The sequence below is a fragment of the Pelodiscus sinensis genome, chromosome 27 (assembly GCF_049634645.1).
Source record: "Pelodiscus sinensis isolate JC-2024 chromosome 27, ASM4963464v1, whole genome shotgun sequence".
NCBI lineage: Eukaryota > Metazoa > Chordata > Testudines > Trionychidae > Pelodiscus > Pelodiscus sinensis.
In genome coordinates this window covers 2,150,415-2,171,505 of record NC_134737.1, presented here as the reverse complement: position 1 = coordinate 2,171,505, position 21,091 = coordinate 2,150,415, and the positions used below count along the sequence as shown (strand labels likewise).

General features: G+C 55.3%; 1 protein-coding gene across 1 annotated transcript in view; it reads left to right on the top strand.

Moving 5' to 3' along the window:
* WNT2B (Wnt family member 2B) overlaps positions 1-21,091 on the top strand; it is a 34,852-nt gene that overhangs the window by 5,859 nt on the left and 7,902 nt on the right. Inside the window, exon 2 of the mRNA XM_075910078.1 lies at positions 14,422-14,642. Within this exon, the coding sequence (XP_075766193.1) occupies positions 14,422-14,642 (221 nt within the window). The remainder of the gene's footprint in view (positions 1-14,421; positions 14,643-21,091) is intronic.

The following is a 21,091-nucleotide window of genomic DNA, read 5'->3' as shown; positions in this document are numbered from 1 at the left end:
TCAGATTTGACGAGTGAGCTTTGGATCTCAGACACTTGATAAAGCACTGGCTTCAACAAAGCTCTCGCGGTGAAATATTTCAGCATCGTTAGAGATTAAATGGCTGTTCCCTGAAAGTATCCTGGCTGGCTTTCCTTTGAAAGCTCTCCTTGTGATCTAGATAGGTTGGCAAGCACATTTGGGGGCCAGTGATATTAGTCAATACTCCTGGTGGTCCATCATCACTCAGTTTTATTAGTGCCAAATCCCTTTAGGGATTCACACACATGCCTGGCCCTAGAGGAAATACTTCTCATTTCCCCGGTTTTTAAAAGGATTTTAATTGAAGCAAGAGGGTCAATTCAACCAACAGTGTGACATCAGGCAGACCCACATTGCTTCACAAAAGCTCCAGGAATTGGCACACGGTGCTTGTTGAAAACCATGTGTTTGCTCAAAGCCTGTAGCTCCAAATTTTGTTATTTACACTACCACAGATGCTCAGGTTCAAATGATCTGGGCTCACGCAGAGGAGCTCAGAAAGCCAACTTGAACAGTTCGTGATGCCATCGCACCTGGGTTGTGCGCTCCTCAGTGCAGTTCAAGCGGCAGCAAAGAGCGCGCTAACTAGCAACAGCAGGAAGAACGAGAGTTGTGTGTGAAGACAGCATCTATGGAGAAAGCCTCCCAACCATGGAGTGTTACTTAGCAACGCTATAGCAGCTGATCACTGGAACTGGAAAAGGAGCACCGAGGGAAACGTGTAGGTCACATTTGCACATGTAGGCAAGCCAGCTTCATATACCAAGTGACTGCAGGCCCGGGGGAAGCCCAGCTGTTCTCAGTCTCTGCAAAGCCTGACTCCAGTGCATCATTCTGTACACCAGACAGGGACTGCTGGAGGAGGGAAGAAATAAGGCCCCACAATGGGCCTCAAATCTCTTTCCAAAGATTTGGGGCAGATTAGTCAATTATGTTGCTTGTCAACAGAAAGCGCAATAAACAAATGCGGTGCAAGTAACTTAGGGGAGTTTACTTGCTGCTGAGAGCCTGGTTGCGGGCGCGTGGAAAGTCATTTGGAAACGAAGGGCTGGTTAAAGAAGAATGTACACAAGTCTATGCCCCTCGCGCTGACACCCAACCCTCACACGTACCTCAGCCCCCTCTAAACTCGGAGCCACACACCCCTCCTTGGCTCACTTGTGTAATGCTAACCACAATCCTCGGGAACTACAAATATTTAATTTTGTCTGGCACCAGAGCAGATGGGAGGCATCAAACTCCCCAGAGAGAAAACAAATCTGCGGCGCTCATTCCCTGGCTCCCAAGCTCATAGGATACTAGAGGCCACTTGGGTTGCTTTAAGAGCACAGACAGCGTGGGCGATGCTGAGCTAGCACCCATGGTGTGTGCTTTGGGATTGTAGTTCAACCCCCAGGACGATGCTCCCCAAAGCCCATTCCTGAGGCACACTGGCGGTACCTGAGACAGGAAGGCAAGTCAGACATACTGTAGAAAAATGAGTCCCCTTTAAAACTGACTTCGTCAGCAGAGCCCTGCAGCGAGGATGTGTGCCAGGCCTCTGCGTTGATCGGCCAGGGACCTGTTGCAGCCCTCCTCACGCCCCTTGGCCCATGCCAGTGTTTGCTGTTAGCTCAGAGGTCCCTGGTTCACTCCCCGTGTCAGCCAAGATGGCAGCTGTCACAGCAACTCTACACAGTTCTGCCTTAGGCCCAGTGTGCTTTAGTTTGCGCCTCTCTTCCACGACACCTGCCCCCAACTACAAAGCCATTCCTCTGTCTAGCCAGGCTCATTCCGCATGGCCAAGTAGAGGAAGGAGGGTTTGACGGGCAGGTTCCTAGGAAATGCCCCCTCCCCCCCCAGTATAAAAGTGTAACACATGGGAGGCTGGGGTGTCACAAATCAGGAAATCTTTATGCCAAAGTGCTGTAATTCTAATTATCCGACAACGTCCTCTTGGACAAAGCCCCTCTGCCAAACCAGACAGTCTCTGCGCCAAAGGATACAAGCACACAAGTCAGACATCAGGAAGGGGAACACCCAACCTGTAGAGGGACATTGCCTGGACAATTGACAATGGATTTCAAATTAGCCATCCTTCTGCAGAGGGAGACAGCAGGACTGGAGTTCATTTACACATCCGACACTATCAACTTGGGCTTGAATGAAAATCTTAACTGGTTAATGCACTACAAAAGCAATTTCTCCAATTTTGATACTCACATCTCCACATCAACTGCGACGAATGGGACACATCCAGCCCGACAACTAGCTCAAACAATTGACCGGTACTTCTTTGGCTATTATGTATACCCGGATTCTGTCATTTCCACTCCCATCATCTGATGAAGTGGTATTTACCAACCACCCCTTGTGCCCTAATAAGCCTGCTAGTCTAAGATGACTGCTTGTTTTAAAAGTCAAACCCAGCTAAAATGATCTCTGGCTGGTGGAGTAACTCAGTGTGCTTTGCTGAGGAATCGCTGGTAACAGATGGGCTCTCTCCTGCCTCGTAATCATCTCTAGTCTAACTATTTCTTAGTTCATTCTTCAGAGGAACTTTACCTAGAGCCTGTTTCACTGAGGAAAATAGAGGGTGCAGGGGAAACCCATCTGCTGTTCTTACAAGTCTACTCGCCATTATTAATAGTCACTCAAGCAGGCCCTCAAGGCCATCAGAGCAGGACTTTGAGCTGCTAGGCTCTGTCCAAGCACAGGAAAATCTCTGCCCCGAGGAATTTTCAATTCAAATACACAGGCTGAGAGGGAAACTTATGCCCATTTTGCAGATGGGGGACTGAGGCACAGAGATTAAGTGACTTGTCCAAGGTCATAAGGTGGCTGTGGCAAAGCCAGGAATCCAACCCAGATCTGAGTCCCAGCCCAGAGCCAGACCCAGACCCAGACTCCATCCTCCCTTTTAGAGTGACCAAAGGCCCTTATCTGAGCTCTGCAGCAGTGCAAACGTGGTAGCGGCGAGGAACTCCGGAGCCCTGCTCTGGTTCATTGTACAAGCTTGTTCATTGTACAAAGCCAGTGGTCAAGGTTACCAAGCTCCAGCTGCAGTCAGAGGGTGAGGCAGATGCTCAGGTTAGGTTCCTCCATGCATTTGCCTCCCCTCTATCAAATAGGGGAGTGGCATGAGCACCCTTTGTAAAGGGCTTTCCCATCTCAGGAAGCTGTAAGAAGTATTCTTGCTGAGCTCTTTAAACCACTAGAAAAGAGACCTCAGTGTGACAACTTTCAACCCTTACTGAGCTAGATTTTGGTAGGAGGGGGGCTGTCCCCATTACCCACTGCATTCTAACACCCCATTTGTGTACAAGAATATGCACTGGTCCAACACCTCAACCTAGCTTCAGTTTTCTAAAACAGCCATTGCCCTGCTGGGACACCTTGGGAGAGCCCTCTCGCACCCATCGGCTCTCTGGGCCTTTGACTATGGGTTTGTACAGCACAGAGCCCCAAGCTCAGTTGGGATTCCAGGCACCCCAGCAATACACCCCTATAACTAACTTGGTGCATCACTGGGCCACTGGCCAGTTCTTGGGGGCAAGCCCCTCAGTCTTCAGATCCAGAGGGGATCCGTCGTATCAAGCCCAGAGATGAAACAATTCTCTGTACTAACCACATTTTGATACCACAGACATTGGGGCTGTGAGGCCATGGTCTGCACCCGGGACTGGTCAGGAATCAGCCACAGGGCTGGGGAAATGTAAAAACAAGCGGCTACAGAGCAAAGACAGCAAACACCAAATTCAATGGGGCTGGGCAGTATAATGCTGTGCAATTATTCAAAGGAGACCAGCATTTCCAACCCACGGAGCAGTGGCTCCAAGTAAGGAAATGAGGGCTGTTCATCATTCGGAGGTGTTAACAATTTTAGCAGGCCAGAATGGCTCCACTCCCAGCACGGCCTAATGCAACAGTAAGGGCTTATAAACACGTCATCCCTCGCACACAGCACCCTGAGGTCAGACAGCTTATCAGATTGGTCCCTTCTGGCCTTGGATTCTAGGAATGAATCCGGAAATGCTTTGCCACCGGCTCGAGATTCTGCATCCGCATTAGCCAGGGCCCGGAAAGGAAGAAGCCAGCAAACACCTGCAACTGCCCAGGGAACTACACCCTGTTTGGAATCTGCCCCCTGCTTTTGCCAAAAGCCACCATGGGATCTTAAGCCACTGGAAGCGAGCAGGGTCTCCAGCTGACATCTCCCTAAGAACACCTCTTGACAGTCCTCTAGCCATGCCCTGGTTCAGTCATTCAATGGGGAGAGTCACCAGCAGCAGCTCCTTCTGGAGCAGACAGCACCACGCTAGGTCCCACATTCAAGGGACAGAAGGTTTGGCCCCTCCAAATCTAGGATTCCCTGCGACTGCCAGAGCCTGTAGCAGGCTGACAATGGGACCCACAGGGACAGCCGGAAGGAAGGGAGTATCCGCTAGCTCTCACAAATGCCGCTGTGTTGAGCATGCTGCTTATCCTGGGACTCCTTCCGGCTTCTGCTTGCATTCAATGGCTGCAGAACGGGGAGCCCTGGCTGTCAGAGCACCCGCGAGCTACGGAGGGTTCCCCAGGGGGCTGGAAAGGCAGAGGAGATGCAGAGGTTTCCCCTCCACCCCCGCAGAGCTCTCCCAGCCGAGGCCAGCAGCACCCACAGCAACGTTCAGTGGCAGATGGGGAGGCCACTGTAAGTATTGAGTTCACAGCCAGCCCACTTCCTATGGCCTGATTCTGTGAGGCACACAGTGCCCTCTAAGGTGGGTCCAGAGCCCTTCACTCCAGTGGGCGCTCACACTTCCCCCCGGGGGCAGAACGTCCCTCCCCCCCCCCCCCCGTAACACTGCCAGGATTGGAGAACGGGCAGAGAAGGAGGGCAAGATCCAGAAGTTGGCCCCACAGCTGTCAGGATCTTGGAGGCTTCATAGAATCCAAGGGCTGACAGACCAAGTCCAGCCCCCTGCCCAAGGCAGGACCAACCCCAACTCAATCAGCCCAGCCAGGGCTTGGTCAAGCCAGGACTTAAAAACCTCTCGGGATGGGGATTCCACCCCCTCCTAGGGAACCCAGCCCAGCGCTTCCCACCCTCCTTCCGGCTCTACCCGTCACTTAAGGAGTTTGCTGGCCTACTTTGCCGTCCTTGGGTGCTGTGTCGTGGGGTCCCGTCTTCCTCCCACCACAAGAAATGGGACCAAACTTCACCTGCCCCTTGCCAGAGACAGCACTGTGCTACCCGCTCCAGAGCAGAATCCAGAGCTGAGCCATTCGCCCAGCAGCTAAGACAGCCACCCTGGGCTCCCAAGCCATGTGCGGCTGAGGGACACTCAGCAGAAGAGGCCCCAAGGGCACCGCATGCTTGGCTGTGGAGGGGTGACATGCTCAGCATTTCTTCCCAGTGATGCCAGCCTGCGAGCCGGAGTAATAATAGGCGGCAGTGCAAAATATTATGGGCATCCAGCAGCCAGAGGAGGGAGGCATGCCTGACGCATGGGCCAAGCCAATGGCTTGGCTGCTTTTTGAAAAAAGCCTCATCGAGCTCCGAGCCGGCGAACGCTGCCGTGTGGACGCACTCTGTCTGAAGGGGGCATGGGAAAACGGGGTGCCAGAGACTTGTGTGAAGGCATCTGCCGCTCAGAGCAGACCTTCAAGCCCTGTTTGCTCTAAACCTGCTCCAAGGGTCCAGCAAAAGTCCTTACAGACTTCAGCAGGCTTCGGAGCCGCACCGGCAAGGCTGTTCTGCAAGTTTTACTCTGCTTTTCTTGGTCAAAATAGCCCCTCTGCTCGTACAGTGCACACAGCAGGGCAGGGTTCAGTTGGGGGGCAGTGGATCGCCCGCAGGCTGTTCTGCGGGCCTTTGGGGTGACAAGCTGCAGGAAGAGCAAATATCCTGGCATCAGTTTACAGCGATGACCTCTCTGTACTATGAGAAGTGCAGCTAGCACCTCCTGCCGCGGCTCTTTACAAGCTGGAGCAGGCAGCCTGGGAGCGGATAGCCCTGTTGCAGGCTTTGCCTGTAGTCAGAGGTGCATCGGGCAATTGAAGATGGGTTTAGAAGGCAGCTTAGTTTTAACAGTGTAAATCCACGTGAACACCCTTAATTCAGTTTAAAGATTGGGCACCACTTTTAAAGCATTTAAACCAAGTTAAACCAGTTCAAAAGCAGCATCTTTCCTTCAAATGGGAGAAACCTAAATGCAGTAACCCTGCTGGGAAAATGGAATTACCTGCCCATGGCCAATCCAAACTGATCTACATTTGTATTTGTTCAGAACAGAGTCCAAGTTTTGACATTTACTGTGAAAAATTCCAAATGCACCTTGATTTGGAAACAATGACAAAAGTTCAAACATCTGGGGTAAACATGTTTCACTTCGAAGTCTCAGATGGGGAGTGTGTTAGTCTGAGACTTTAAAAGCAAGGAGTAGTCCTGGACACCTTAGAGACTAAAAACTATACATGGTATCATGATCTTCCGTGGGCACAGCCCACTTCACTTGAGTCATATCAAATCATTATGTAAGACCCCTAATATTAAAATGACCATCATCTAAATGCCTGTCCAAAACACTGACATTAGCAAAATAAAATAAGAGCCAAACTGATTCGTTTCAACTTTCGCCCATCCGAAATATCAAAGACAGCAACAGTCCCACAAAGTGTTTCAATTGGACATCCCCTCTTTCCTGCAGGGCTAAGCATCGGACTGTGTATATTCCAAAGCCAGTAAGAGGTGCGCACAACCCCAGCTCTGAGCGCCATCAGCTCACTAGCAGACCCCCGAGGAACGACCTTGACTATTGCGAGGTCAGTTCTGGGGAGGCCTGGACAGTCTCCCCGCATGCGCACAGCATGTGGCCTGTGGTAGAGAAGGAGAATCTCTGATATTCCGGAGGAGCAGCCAGTGTCAATGGTGTTATTCAATCCCCAGGCCACACTAGGGAGAGGAAATATTTTTGCTTTAAAACTAGCAGTGTCTCCCATAAACATGGCTGTATACATACGCAATTGCCAAAGGAGCCCAGGTATTTCCAGCAGGGGGCCAGAAAAGCGGAAGTTTTGAAGGACAAAACTATTGTCTTACAGCAGGAAGCACTGCTAGGCGGACAGGCAGCAATGGACGGAGCTTCTACAGGGCTGTCAGGACTTTCTATTTACCATTATGCCCCAAAACCTTCCAACAAAGCATCACACTGCATAACCCGTCACCTTGCTCTCATCCTCTGCAAAGGGAGAGGCATGCGCCAGGGAACATCTTACACTGGTAGGAGGGGTCTCTGACACACCCCTGCTGCTGTGCTGGTTAGACCAGGGAAGGTGAAAGAAATGCACCATGCGCTCTGAGGGCTGAGGTTTGCAAGAGCTCTTAGCTCTGCGGTATTCCTTCCCAGCCTCCTATTATCTGGGTGCTGAAAAGCTGCAAGAGATCCAAGATTCCCCTTCACATGCAGATGGAGTAGGAACTAAGGCCAGGGTCCCCAGACACGAGGGGCTTGGTCTATACTCATGAGTTGGGCTAACAACTGCATCAGCCAGAGGTGCAGAACAATCAACACCTCTCACTGCCATGGATCCATCTCCCAGTGTAGACACCGCTAAATCCAGAGGAATGCTACCCTCCTTGTAACTCACTTGCTGCAGGGAGGTGCCTCTCCCTCTGCATAGGCTGCCTCTACACCACGCATACTGTAGCCCTGGGAGTCTCCACAGCATGGACCCAGACACAGCCTTGTTCCACTGTGCAACACCGGACTCCCCCCCGAATACACAGGGGAATGGACAATGCCACCTCAGGAGAAGCAGTGAGGAAGCCCTAAGCACCTCATTTCACAGCCAGAGCAGCCAGAGGGAGGGGACGGGACGCAGGATTCCAAGCTCTGGGATCACCTGACCTGGGGCCACTGGAGAACCCGAGGCGCGCCAGCAGGAATTTTTGGAGAACTGGAGTGTGCACAGCACACGAGCGCCCGCGGGGAGGGGGTTAAAAGGAAACTCGCTGTTGAGTAAACAGATACGGCTGCCTCCAGTTTGTGTGTTTATCTTAGAAGCAATTTAGGGTTCTCCTTGTTTATAAGGGTGGAAGTCAGCAGATTCCCCTAACGGGAAAGCGAGCCGGACGCCAGCATGTGACAGTTCTCTTCTGTTCGGCCTCCGCCTCGGGGAGCCCGCACTCAGAAGCGGCCACATCAGCGGCCTAGTGAGATCTGCTCGCGGGACAGATTCCCCCATGGGAAAGAGCAGCTGCACGAGGCCAGAACCACTTCACCTCCTTGACTTCTCCAGCCCTCCAAGCAGCTCCGCTCTCCAGCCATACTCAGCCAGTGGCCGCGTCCAATTGCTCCTGAAAGGAAGAGTAACCATGATCCTCCTGGGGCGCTGAGCCCTCCCCAGGCAGCAGCCAGTGCTGAGCATGGGTTACACCTGGGAGGCTCAGCCCACTGCTCCCATATCTCCTGTGTCCTCTGAAAAGCAGCATTCGGGACAGACAGTAGCTAAGCCATGCCCAGGGGCTGCACCCCAGCACATCCACCTCCATGTGGAACTCCTCCAGCTGTCAGCAGTCAGACTCTGACCCTCAGGCAGGCCAGCCACTAGAGGGGCCATGAGGTTTTATGAGCATGTTAACACTCCACGTCTACTGGAGTCAGACTTAAGTATGCATCTGACATAGGAAAACTCGGGGGAAGCCACACCCCAAGGTTAGTGCCTGCAAGTGTGGGGGGAACCATGTGTCCCTGGGGATAGAATAGACACTGGCAGGAATAACCTAGTCAAGCTTGCCCCGTTTCCCCTCTCTACCCCCAGAAGACCTCACTGCCTGCCCCAGTCAGCAGCACTGTCCTTATGCCCATTTTGCAGACAGGCACCCTTGCAAATTCCTCACTCCACCTGCACAGCTCCCCGCTGGCTCACCCCACTTCACACCTGGCTTCCTGCAAGCCTCCTCGCTCCCCAGTACTCAGCAGCTGCAGTAACCTCTCTTCCTTGGCACCTCTCCTTCCCACAGCTTGCCACTGGTCCCTGGCTCTGTCCACGGGGGCAAGGAACACCTCAGCCTCGCTCATGGCTGACCCTTCACAAGCAGCCTGCCCCATGCACCTCTCCATTGCTCCTCGTTGCCTCAGACACAGCTTTGTTGACCTGAATGACATCTTTCCACCACCTGGCGGCAGACACCAGCCAGCAAGGACCTGTTGCCCTGTTCCTTGGCCCGCTGCTTGTCCCCCACTTCGTTCCCCGTGTAAACATGCCAATGCCCAGAAGAGCCTGTCTTGGCCATCTCCACTTGCCAGGAGCAGTTCTCCTTTCCCTGCTCAACTCCGTGGCTGCCAAATGGCAACCACATGTAGGGCTGGTGGCTTGTTTCTAGGGTCTCCCCCCCCCCCAAGGGTCCATAAAATGCAGATTTACCAAAAGCAAAATGAGTCCGTTTTGACTACGCTTCTCTTTAGCAAACAGAGCAGAGCTGAAAGGTGGCTTCACTCTTCAGTTTCAAAGTGACTTGGTTCCTTTTTTGAATACTCCAAGTCATGACTGGCACAAACATCTTGGACTGCTCTGCCTGAAGTACTTTGATCCACCCAGAACAATTAATTCCCCTGGAATTTTATTCCCTGGGGAAGCCTGAAGAATTTCCCTTCTGAAATGAATTAAAAACTTCCAAACACACAAGATTTCCCATGGTGCCATTGGAACACAGCTTTTGATTCTCCAGTGCTCCCGCACTGTGTAGCCACTGACACCAGGGCAAATTAGGTGCATCAAAACCCAAACGTCTTCCCTTCTTGGTTGTGCAAAGTCTGTGGACAAGCCAACCCAGGCCTGAGTGACCAGGAGGTGGAAGACAACAAAGAATCAAGCCACAAAGGCTGAAGAAAAATCAACCCACTGCATTTCTCCCAGACTGCAGACAGCTGCAAAGAGCTCTCACGTTGCATGGAGATGGAGCCCTGGGAGCCAGATAAGCTGGCAAGGTGCATCATGGAAAGACAAAGGAATCGGTGACCCTCCTCTGTTCTCTCATCCCACTTTCTCTCCCAATAATATTTGCTGTGATCAGGCTGCTTGGCAGCTGGGTGGAGTGCGCAGAAATCATTAGCTCACGGCATGGAAAAAAGGAGTGCCTGCCTGGTGTTTATCTCGCTCAGAGGATCCGACATGACCGACGCTTCCTGTGGGGGATAAGTTCGCCCGTTGCCATGAGCCAGACATCTCCATTGGCAGCACCCGGCATCCTCCTCAGAGCCAGCAACCCCGATGCTTGTCCCGTTTGGCAGCTGGCACCAAGCTGGAGACCTCAGGGGCAAGAACAAGGCCCAGGGACATACACCAGAGCCCTACAGCGATGGCCAGGTCCTTGCCGCTCCCGGCACCCCTTCCCATCGTCATGGAAACGGACCAATGTTCTCAGATCGCTGCGCCCAACCTCCCCGTCTCCCTCCCGAGGCTCCAGCCCTGACCTCAGCTATGATCAGTCCTGGTGCTATAGGGGGTTAGATGGAGACATGGGGCCTGACCTCTCCATCCTTCCCCATCTCTTGGGGCTACAGGTATCCTCAGCTCAGAGCCCCCGCAGGCCACGCCGATCCCGTCTGCCAGAAGAGCCTCCCAGGTCCAAGAGGGCCGTTTGGCCCCCAGCTCTCCGGGTCACACTGCCCTCCTCTCAGCCCACGGGGAGCAGCTCTCCACGCTGAGCACGGCTGCTGCACGGCCCACAGTGCACAGAACTGCCTTAAAGGTCCGTCAGCAACAGCAGGCCAGCCTGCAGGTCTCAGCCTGAGCAGGGCAGCTCTGAGTTTCCAGCAGTGCTCTCCCTGGGTGAAGGAAGGTGGGAGAGGAACCCCCGCTTCCTCTGACCCCTTGCAGCCAGACACCCCCGCCCCTTTGGAGCAAAGCACAAGGGAGAGGCGACTGGCCTCCACCCCCTCGGAGCGCTCCCTTGAGCTGCTTTTGGCTCTGCTGGCTTCCCCCCACCTCCACGGCGCTGCTGCTGCCTGATGAAAGGTTGATGAGCAGGCTTGTGAGAATCCTGCGCCTCGGCCAGCCCAGCCCAGCCCCAGCTTGCAAAGCCATGGGGAGCTGGGTGTATTCTCCACAGCACCAGCCCGAGATGACCCTGAGCATCAGCCAGCCTTTCATCAAAATATTTTTAAAAGGTGGGGGCAGGGAAGCCTCTCCTCCCTCTCCATAGGGACAGGACTTTCCGAGGCCACAAGCGCTCGGAGGGACACACAACCCAGCCAGCGAGGCAGTGAAATAGGAACCACATTGGTTGCTCTTATTGGTATAGGAGGGAAGGGCTTATTTCCAGGCTAGGGGCTTGACAAGTCTGACACCCCCACCCCGCCACTCCCCAGCCCCCTCTTCCAGCCGGCAGTTAAGCTCAGTGGTGCGGCAAAACCCATCCCAGCTGCTTTCCAGCAGGGGACCTAGGCAGGGCTTTCGGGTGGATTTGGAAAACTCTGCCCCTGCTCCAGTGTCGGTGCGGCTTTGGAGTCGGCAGAGGAGCCTGGCTCCGAAGGGGGAGGCCAGAGAACTCCCCCCACACTGCCTGGATTTCTGCGCAAGGCGCCTCGGGAAGAGCAAGCAGACTGGGGCAGAGAACTGTACACTCCCTGTCCTTCCTCCACCACCCCCGTTCCTCTCGCTGGATGCAGGGGTAGGGGCTGGCAGGAGCACCCTGCCCCAGGACACAGCATGCCAGCGTGACAGACATGCCTGCAGCCGATAGGGAACATCCAGAACTGCAGCCGAAAGGGTTTAAAGGCCAAGTGTGTTGGAAGGAGAGACACTCCCTCCTTTGGGCCAGCTGCCCGCTTCGAGCTAATGGGGGGCATTCCCCCAGGACAGGTCCCCCATCAGTGCTAATGATGGCTCTTGCCCCTTCCTCTGAGGCAGCTGGTCCTGGCAGACACTGGGCTAGATGGACCTGGGGTCGGCGCAAGCCAAGCAATTCTCATGCATTTTTGGTCTTTACCGACAGGTTTCTGCTGGTTTCTGGGATGCGTCTCCAATGTGCAAGCAAACAGGGGGCAGAGATTGTCTGAATACTGAGCACTCGTCTCCCCCACCCTCCCTTAGTGTGTGACAGAATGGGGCAAAAATCAGGGTCTCTAGAACCCAGGGTCCGATCCCCCCCAAGATACACTGCAGGGCTTCTACCCTATTGTGTGGCCAGCTGGGACCCCTGAACTCAGTTGCTTCTGATGTCGTCTCCTGGCCCACTGCTGTGTGTTTCATCCAGCTTCCCATCAGTCCAGCTGGTCACGAGCCCCGGGGCAGGGACTGTCACCTTCCTAGCTGGTCTGTACAGCACCTAGCACAGAAGAGCCTGCTCCTCCTTTAGCTCCCAACGGGCTGCAGAGGAGAAGCGAACTCATGGTAATAATCAGGTGCCGGCCTTGCAGGTTCATGAGTTCACCCCACTGCTCTGAGCTGGAAAGAGCCTTTTTATCAAATCCTGCTGCCATCCACGGAGCTGGGTTCATGCCACAGGAAACAGACGGGGCGGCCCCATCAGCTGCTACCCCAGTAACCTATCCCTTCACCTGAAATATTGCAAAAGAATTGGATCACCGATTAGAGGGAGACAACACAACGGGAGTTCATTTACAAGTTCAACACTATCAACTTGAGCTTGAACAAAGACATTCACTGGCTAACGCACTACAAAAGCAATTTCCCCACCTTTGATATTCACATTTCCACATCCACTGCTGTGAGTGAGATACCTCCAGCCTGACTTAATTAGCTTCATTAACACTGGTCCTACACTTGACAGGTAACTTCTTTTGCTGTTATATATACACCCTGGACTCTAATTCCCACTCCAACTCATCTGATGAAGTGAAACACCCAGGAAAGCTCATGATCTAATAAATCTGTTCGTCTCTAAGGTGCCCCGGGACTGCTCGCTGTTTTCAGTTACAGACTAACATGGCTCCTCCTCTGAGACCTGAGCTGAAAGCGCACAACTCACTTTTGAAAACTGCCTTCCTCCCACACTTGTTTGGCATATCTCAGAACGGGGACCGGCTCCACAGTTTCCTTCACTCCCTAGCTGTAATTCAGGCAAAGCACAACTCCCCTTCTTCCCCCTGCCCCACTTCTGGGCTTGGTGCACCTCAGGGTTATTTGGTTAGACAAAGCCCCCGATGACTCAGCACTGGTCCCCTACACCCTGTCAATCTGGCTTCATCCCAGCCCTGGGAGTTTAGGTCAATCCAAGCCGGCTGCTCCAGGTTGCCCCATGAAGTTCAGGGAGTGCAGGCTGCCTCCAAAGCAGAAGAGTCTGCTGGCCAGCAACACACCCTTGTAGGCGGTTTTCCTGCCCCAGCAGGAAGCTCTCACTGTCAGCAATCAGGACTGAACCCCTTCTGCATAGAGTGCTCCACCTTTACAGGGCGGGAATTAGCCCTTCAAAAGCAGGCAGGTGAGTGTGCAACAGAGGTGTGAAATGGGGGAGAATCCCACCTGTGCACTCACATCCCCACCTTGGTGCAGACACATTCCTCCCCCCCATCCCTCTGGTTACGGTTACTTTGCGCCATGCGGCTCAAGGGGAACCCAGGGCTTAGCCCCAGTGTTCCCTCATTTTTTCCATCTATGTGCAGAATAAATTTTGGTCTGTGCACCAAGATGCGCACCACCAGAAGGAACACATGCTGCAGGCGTTCTGCTAATCAACTGGTTGGCATTTGACTCTCCTGGGCAGCTGCCCAAGCACTCGGTTTACAGGGAGCACTGCTTAGCCCCCAACCAATCTTCTCCCAAAGCAGTCAGTGACTATCAACTCCGCCAGCAGGGGGCAGTACTGTCCCTCCCACAATGGCTGGTGGCACGCCGAAGGCAAGCAAGGCTGGTGCAGCTAGCATGCCTGCGCTGCAGTGATGCAATCCAAGGCTTGGCACAAGAGGCGTGGGAGCACCCAAGCTTAATGTGGTGGGAGTGAGATCATACCGAGTGAATGGCCGTGCTAGGAACAGAACCTAGAAGACCAGCTCCCAGTTCCACTCCACCCTGCTTGCCAGCGAACCCCTCTCGCCTGCTGAGTCCAGACCAACATTCCCTCAACTCTTCCAAAGTTGTGCAGATTTGTTCCTGTCATGTGCGGAATACATTTTATGTGCACTGAGGCCACATGCACCACCCACAGAAAAAAAATCTTGCTGTGGGCACTCTGATAATCAGCTGGGTGGCATTTGAATTTCCCCTGAGCGGCTGCACAAGCGCCCACTTACAGGGAACCTTGGTCCAGATTCCTGGTATTTAGCACACCCAACCTCATTCCCCTCCCAAAGTCTAGAATAGAACCCAGGAGTCAGAACCCCCCATTGCCCCTGCTCTTCCCCATGGGCCCCCACTCCCTGAACACAAAGCGGGTGCACTGGGCTGATTCCTCTGCCTTCTCTCCCCCCACAGGTACATCGGGGCTCTGGGGGCAAGGGTGATCTGCGACAACATCCCTGGATTAGTCAACAAGCAACGGCAACTCTGCCAGAGGTATCCTGATATCATGCAGTCCGTCGGGGAGGGAGCCAAGGAGTGGATCCGGGAATGTCAGCACCAGTTCCGGCACCACCGCTGGAATTGCAGCACTCTGGATAGAGACCACACGGTCTTCGGGCGAGTCATGCTCCGAAGTAAGTGCTTGCCTTTCCCAGCCCCTGCCGGGCAATTACTGCCTTACTCTAACTCGCACTGGTCTGCGGGTGGGAGTGGATTGAAAAATGCCAATTAATTTTGGTGGGACATTTCCAATAGCTGTTTCCTCCACACCCCCTTTCCCTGGGGCTTTTGCCCCAATAGGAACCCAAGAGCATATTTAAAAATTGTGGCGGAAATGAGTTTGTAGCTCTCCATCAAGAACCAGATTGGGGGTTTCTCCCAAACTAAATTTTGATGGATCGACTAGCTGGCTCCACACTTCATATGGTGTCCAAGAAACCCAGACACAGGGGGATGGTCGGGGGGGTTGTGTTTCACTGAGGAAAGGAGCACTGAAGAGAAGAGGGTTAGCTACAGTCTGTGAAGATAGTGAGACACACCTGGAAGGGAAAGAAAACTAGCTGGTCCCTCCCCCTGGATCTATGAGCTCTGCAGTTAAGTTCTCACCTCTGAGTTACCAAGTACCTAACGGCTGGGAGTGGAGAACCCAGAGGGAAGGAGAGCGTTGGCTGGAGGATCTGACATGGATGCTCCTTCTACCTTTGATTTCTGCCCAACTGGAGCAGGGGAAGGAGGTCGAGCTAGAGGACTCACCTAGGAAGTCGGGCTGCTGCCTGGCACAGCAGGGATGCAGCAACCCAGGAAGCCAATGACCTGACTGCCATTTCCACCCACAGGCAGAGAGGCAGGGGGCTTTCAACGCACCTTTGCATCCACCAGTGTAAGTCAGAGCAGCCCCAGGGCAGCTCTAACTTAGACTCGGCTTCTATGGCCCGGAGGGAGCAGCCCAGCAGCTAAGACCCCCAAATGCAGAAAAACCATCTTTCCACAGCCCTGATGCCCCATCACCCTTGGAAACAGATGGGGAGGGGCTATCTCATCGGCCCTGTGCCAAGGGGGTGTCCCAGTGGCTTCACAGCCCCTCTCTCGCACCAGTGCGATGTCTAGGGCCTGCCATAGCACACTAGTGCACCAGGCCCAGCCGAGCCGGGGCTGGGCTCATTCCTGGCTCCACCATCCACGCCCTGGGGACTTGGGGCCAGTCCCAGGGCTCCTGAGGGTGTGTGCTCCATTTCCAAGGAGACGCTTAGGGCCCAGCACCAGGCTGGCCCTGCCAGCCACATTCCAGCAGGCTCAGCCCGGGCTGCGTGGTAGGGACAGTAGCTCACTGGGCCAGGCCCAGCTGCAGTACGGTTCCAACAAACTGAGGCGTATTAACCTCCTTCTGGAGTGCAGCAGACATGCCCTGTGCCCATGGGTTACTCAGCCAGAGCCTCCTCCCCAGTGCATTACACCTCCTCTCACTCCCAGAGCTCAGCTACACCCAGAGCCCCACATCCCCTTGAAATATTAGAGCTCAGGGACTCCCCAGCCCACATAGCCAGCCCCTGTCCATCGCCAGGCACTCTGGTAAAAGCAGCAGCTCTGTGGTGCCGGTGTAACCCCACCTGCTGGGGGAGGGGCACTGAACATAAGTCCTGCCAGACTGGGTCAGACCCAAGGTCCATCTAACCCAGTGTCCTGTCTGCTGACAGTGTCCAATGCCAGATGCCCCAGAGGGAGGGAACATAACAGGTAATCCTCATGTGATCCCTCCCTTGTCTCCCACTTAGAGAAACGCCATTCCTACCCATCCAGGCTAATAGCCATTGAAGGACCTAACCTCCATGAATCTCTTCTGAATCCTGTTAAAGTCCTAGCCTCCACCACATCCTCTGGCAAGGAGTTCCACAGGTTGACTGTGCACTCAGTGAAGAAAAGCTTCCTTTTGTTTTTTTAAAACCTGCTGCCTATTCATTTCATTTGATTACCCTCCGTTCTTATATTGTGGGAATATGTAAATAACTTTTCCTTATTCACTTTTCCACACCAGTCATGATTTTATAGACCTCTCTCATATTCCCCCTTAATCTCCTCTTTGCTCAGCTGAAAAGTCTAAGTCTTTTAAATCTCTCTTCCTATGGGACCCATTCCAAACCCCTCATCACTTTTGTTGCCGTTTTCTGAACCTTTTCCAATGCCAATATATCTTTTTTGAGATGAGGCGCCCACATCTGCACACAGTATCTAAGATGTGGGCGTACCAAGGATTTATAGAGAGGCAATAAGATATTCTCCATCTTATTCTCTCCCCTTTTTAATGGCTCCTAAATCATGTAGGGGCACTGAGACCACTTACAATGAGCGAGAGAAGGAGTCTGCCCTACAGCCTGAGCTGGGAGCCAGCTGGCTTTTAGCACACGCTGCAGACACTCCTGCACTGAGCTCCAGAGTTCCCCGGTTCGGTTCCCCCTGTCGGTGTTACACCGGCACTCAAGAACCACTTAGGAACCTCTTCAGTTGTGCTGTGGCCAGGCTGCCATGCGTGTTAGGCTGGGTTACTTTCTTGGAAGCATGGCTCTTCACTCAGTTAATCCAGCGGCAACGGGAGCCCAGCCAGCGCTGGGACAAGAGGGGGCAGGGCAAGGAGACACCTCTGGGGAAGGAGCGTGTCTGTAAACAGTAATGGGATCTATAAATATTTGGAGAGCGGGGCCGGCCAGGAGTCAGCTGCTCGCATGGGAACCGTCGCCTTATGTGGCAGGGAAGCCAAGCCGGAGAGCACGGGGACCCAGGACAATCACAGATCTGGGCCCCGGAGAGGAGCAGGCTGTAGGTTCCCTGTCCACCTGAGGGCCCCCCCCCTCCCATGAAGCTGGGCCCCGCCCAGTCCTTCCTGGCCCCTGGAGGCATGGGCATGGAGACATGTTTGGGGAAGGCAGTCTCCCTTGCCCACAGGAGAAAGGAGGGCAACTAGACAGACCCAGGGCGCCTGGTCTCCTGTCCCTGACTGCAGGTAGCACAGCCGCTCTGGGCTTTCCCAGGTCAGGAGACTGCTTTAAAAGCCCAGTATTAAATATAGCATGGGCTGGGCTGTTGGCCACCAGGCCCATGAGCCTGCAGGGGCCCGCGTCTCAGGCTCGTCTCTGCCCCCTGGAGTGCTAGAAACTTTCTTCTTTAACACACAATTCAGAGCCTCACCCAGTGCCACAGCTGCAGGAGCTGGGGCGTCACAGAAAGCCCCCCACGCCACGGGATGTGCAGAACCAAGGCACAGGAGTGAATACCTGGCGCTCCTGCAGTGGGCAACTAGTGGGAGCCTGCTTGGCACAGAGACCCCCCAGCCAGAGCAGATACCATAGCGCTTACAGCCACAAGAAGGACAATCATCTGCGCCACGCTGAGCGCATCACAAAGCCCTCCACCCCCCAGGCAGGGCACGTTCAGGGGCCCCCCCAAGCCCCATTTCCTTAGGGCAGGAGCTCCCAGCCTGCGGGGGACACAGGCTGGCACCTGCAAGATGCAGGCATCTCCTGGGAGCAGAGGGAAGTGCTTGCCAGACAGAACGGCAGAGTGGCACCCAGCTGCTCGGAGGAACAAGGAGGAAGATGCAGAGGGGGATGGGAAGAGTGAAGCCATAAAACTGCCCAACAGAGCAGCCAGCTCATAAACGCTTAAGCAATACCAAGCCTTGTTTTAAACAACCGCCCGTAACAGCAATGAATACCTTTAACATCACTTGCGCAGAGGCCAGCTCCCCAACGTGACACTTCCTCCAGCCGCTCTAGGGAGCAAACACTTGCCATTTGCCAGCTTTTATAGAGGGCTTCCTTACCCAGAATGCTTTGCAAGGGAGGGCTGTCCCATCGCTGTTTCTCTGAGTGACTGACAGCCCATCCAACCAATCAGATCTCTTTTCCCCACTTCTTGGTCTACTAAATGTTCACCCCTTCACAGGGGTGTGTGACAACCAGTGTTTTCGGGAGGGGGTGTTTCTAATTCACATGTGGATGAGGCTGGAGCCAGACTGATATGCCACAAGGACACATGGTCCTGCCCTGTTCTACCCTGCCTGTCTCCCCCCCCCCACACACACACACATACACTCTCCCCTCTCCCCATACACTGGGTCACATTCAGTGCCCGGCCGGGTGTGGAGGCCGAGAGCAGCTGGGAAGGTGTTTCCCTCACCCCTGAGGATGCCTGTGGAGGGTGTTGGGTAGGAGGCAGAGGGGCTGGCTGGGAGGTAGGGTGGCCTGGGGAGACGGGCATGCGGAGGAGGGAGCTCGTCAGACCCAGAAAGATCCCAGTGCGGGGAAGCTGGCAGGGCGCAAGGAGGCAGAGGGAGCATTGACAGCTGCAGCCTGCAAGAGAGATGGGTCGGGGAACTTCCCTGGCTCCTGTGTGCAGCACACTGGCTGCTGGGTCAGAGACACCCAGTCCCTGCAGAGACCAGGGCGGGGGCAGGGTTAGACCCGTGGGAGTTATGGGCCCCCACAATCAGATGCAACCCGTGGCTTAAAGCCCCCCTGCTCCCTGGATACGATAAAGGCCAGGGACTTTGGGCCTCCCTCCCCGCTCAGCCAGACGCGCAGGAAGCAGACCCGTGACGCCTGGACTCGCCTCCGCCGACTCCCCGTCCCCCCGGGGCTACTCCACATGCTGAGCGCTGGGGGGGCAGAAGAGAGACATGTGGTGCCCTTCCCTGGAGGGTAGTGGAGACACCCACGCTCTGAGATGTCCCACCTCGACAGCGGGCAGCAGTGGACAGCCCTGTCCCCCTCTGCGCTCCTCCCAGCTGCATAGCACCAGGGAGCAGGGCTTGCCGGAGCCGGGAGGCTGTGTTCCGGCTGCAGCTCTCTGGGTAACACCAGGCTGGGTGCACAGCCTGCCATGCCAGTTCACGGGGCATGGGGCATTTGCTCTTTCCTGGCCACCACTGCCCACTGCCCGCAGGACAGGACTCCTGCCTGGGGCACCACGCCTCTGCCTGCTTGTCGCGTGTCATCAGCAGCTGGGGCTGGGCTCCAGGCAGCTTCCCGCTGGTCGGCGAGGGGTTCCACAGTGCAGGGGCCTCTCTGGGCAGGGCTGGAACGGGGACTCTGCTCTCGAGGCCGCAGGAAGCCAGGCACTTTGGGTCACAGGCTGCCAGCAGAGAGGCTGTGACCCCGCGTCTGCCCCCACGCCCGTGTTTGCCGGGCTAGAGAGCCGACTGCAGAGCTCTTGGCTTCGGTGCCAGGCCCCCCAGCCCTGGCCAGGGGCCCCAAGAGCTCTGCCTTGGAACAGCTAGGTGCGCCGTTGCCTGGCTTTGATTTGCAGCTGCTTTGACAATGTAACCTCCAGCCAGAGTCATAAACTACCAGGGAGCCCTGCGGCAGCAGCCGGGCCATTCGCAGGCTGAGACTGCGAGCGCTTTGCTGCGCCGGAGGCTGGAGAAGAAGCCGGCTGCTGTCCCAGCCTGAGGGCTGGGCTCCTCTGCTCAGGCTGGGGCAGCAATGGGCGGGAGAGGCAGTGGAGGGGCCAAGGGAGGGGTGAGGGGCTGGGAACTCAGCCGGAGGGTGGACTCTCTCTCTCTTGCCCGTGTCCTACGGAAGGCCAAGCTCTGCAGCCAGGGCAGGAGTGCCTGGAAACTACCCCAACGGCAGGGCATAAACCTGACTCTGCCATCACCCCGTGCAGTCATACACCGCCCTCTCCCCACGCTCTGCTCTCAGGCTTTGCCCCTCTCCAGCAGGACCCAGCCCTTGCTCTGTCTGTCTCTCTGGGGCAGCTCCCTTCCCACCGGTCGCCCCTGGGCTCTGCCTAGTCTCGCTGGCTGGGGTGTCGCTCTCGGGGGCTGGATCATGCCCCTGGGTTCCTCTTCGAGCTCCCTGGGCCCGGCTTGGTGAGCTGAAGGGCCTGCCGGGGGGAGCTCTGGGCTGGATTGCTCTCTGCTTTGCTCTCCGCTCTGCGTACTTAGACTCTGGCCTCCCCGGGGCAGCTCCACTGCAAGCACATTTCAACCGGGCCCTAAGCAGAGCCACTCACCTCTCCCTGGCACCCCCGGGCACTCCCTGCATCCCTCTCTCTGAGCCAGGTGCGCTGCTTCTGGGGCCCAGGGTCTCTGGGGGACCGTCCGGCAAAGGAGCCGTGAGCAGTCAGGTGCGAGTGCTCCCCCTGGATAGCCAGGGTCTCCCCCCGCAGGAGAAACGAGGCTCAAACCCCACTATGCAGCATAGCTGCCCAGCTTCGTGGGCCAGTTCTCTCTCACGCATGGGCACACAACTCTCACATGGGCATGCACACACACTGAGCCGCTTTGGGTTCTCCAGACAGACCAGTCAGGACAGGGTCTTTGGGCCCGCAGAGCCCAGCGAGCGGCCAGCCCAGCACAGTAGCCAGCTTGCAGAATCCCTTGGAGCAGCGACACTTGATGGTTATTTGTTCTGCAGTAGCAGCTAGAGCAGCAGTGGGCAACCTGCCGCCCATCGGGGCTCTGTGTGTGGCCCCCCAAATATCTGGTTTGCTGTTGCCCACGTGCAGGGTTTCCATCCACGCAGGGGGGTTTCCCTAGCAGTGTTACTGAAGTGCCACGCACATAGAGCCAGGCCACGTGCAGGGAGGC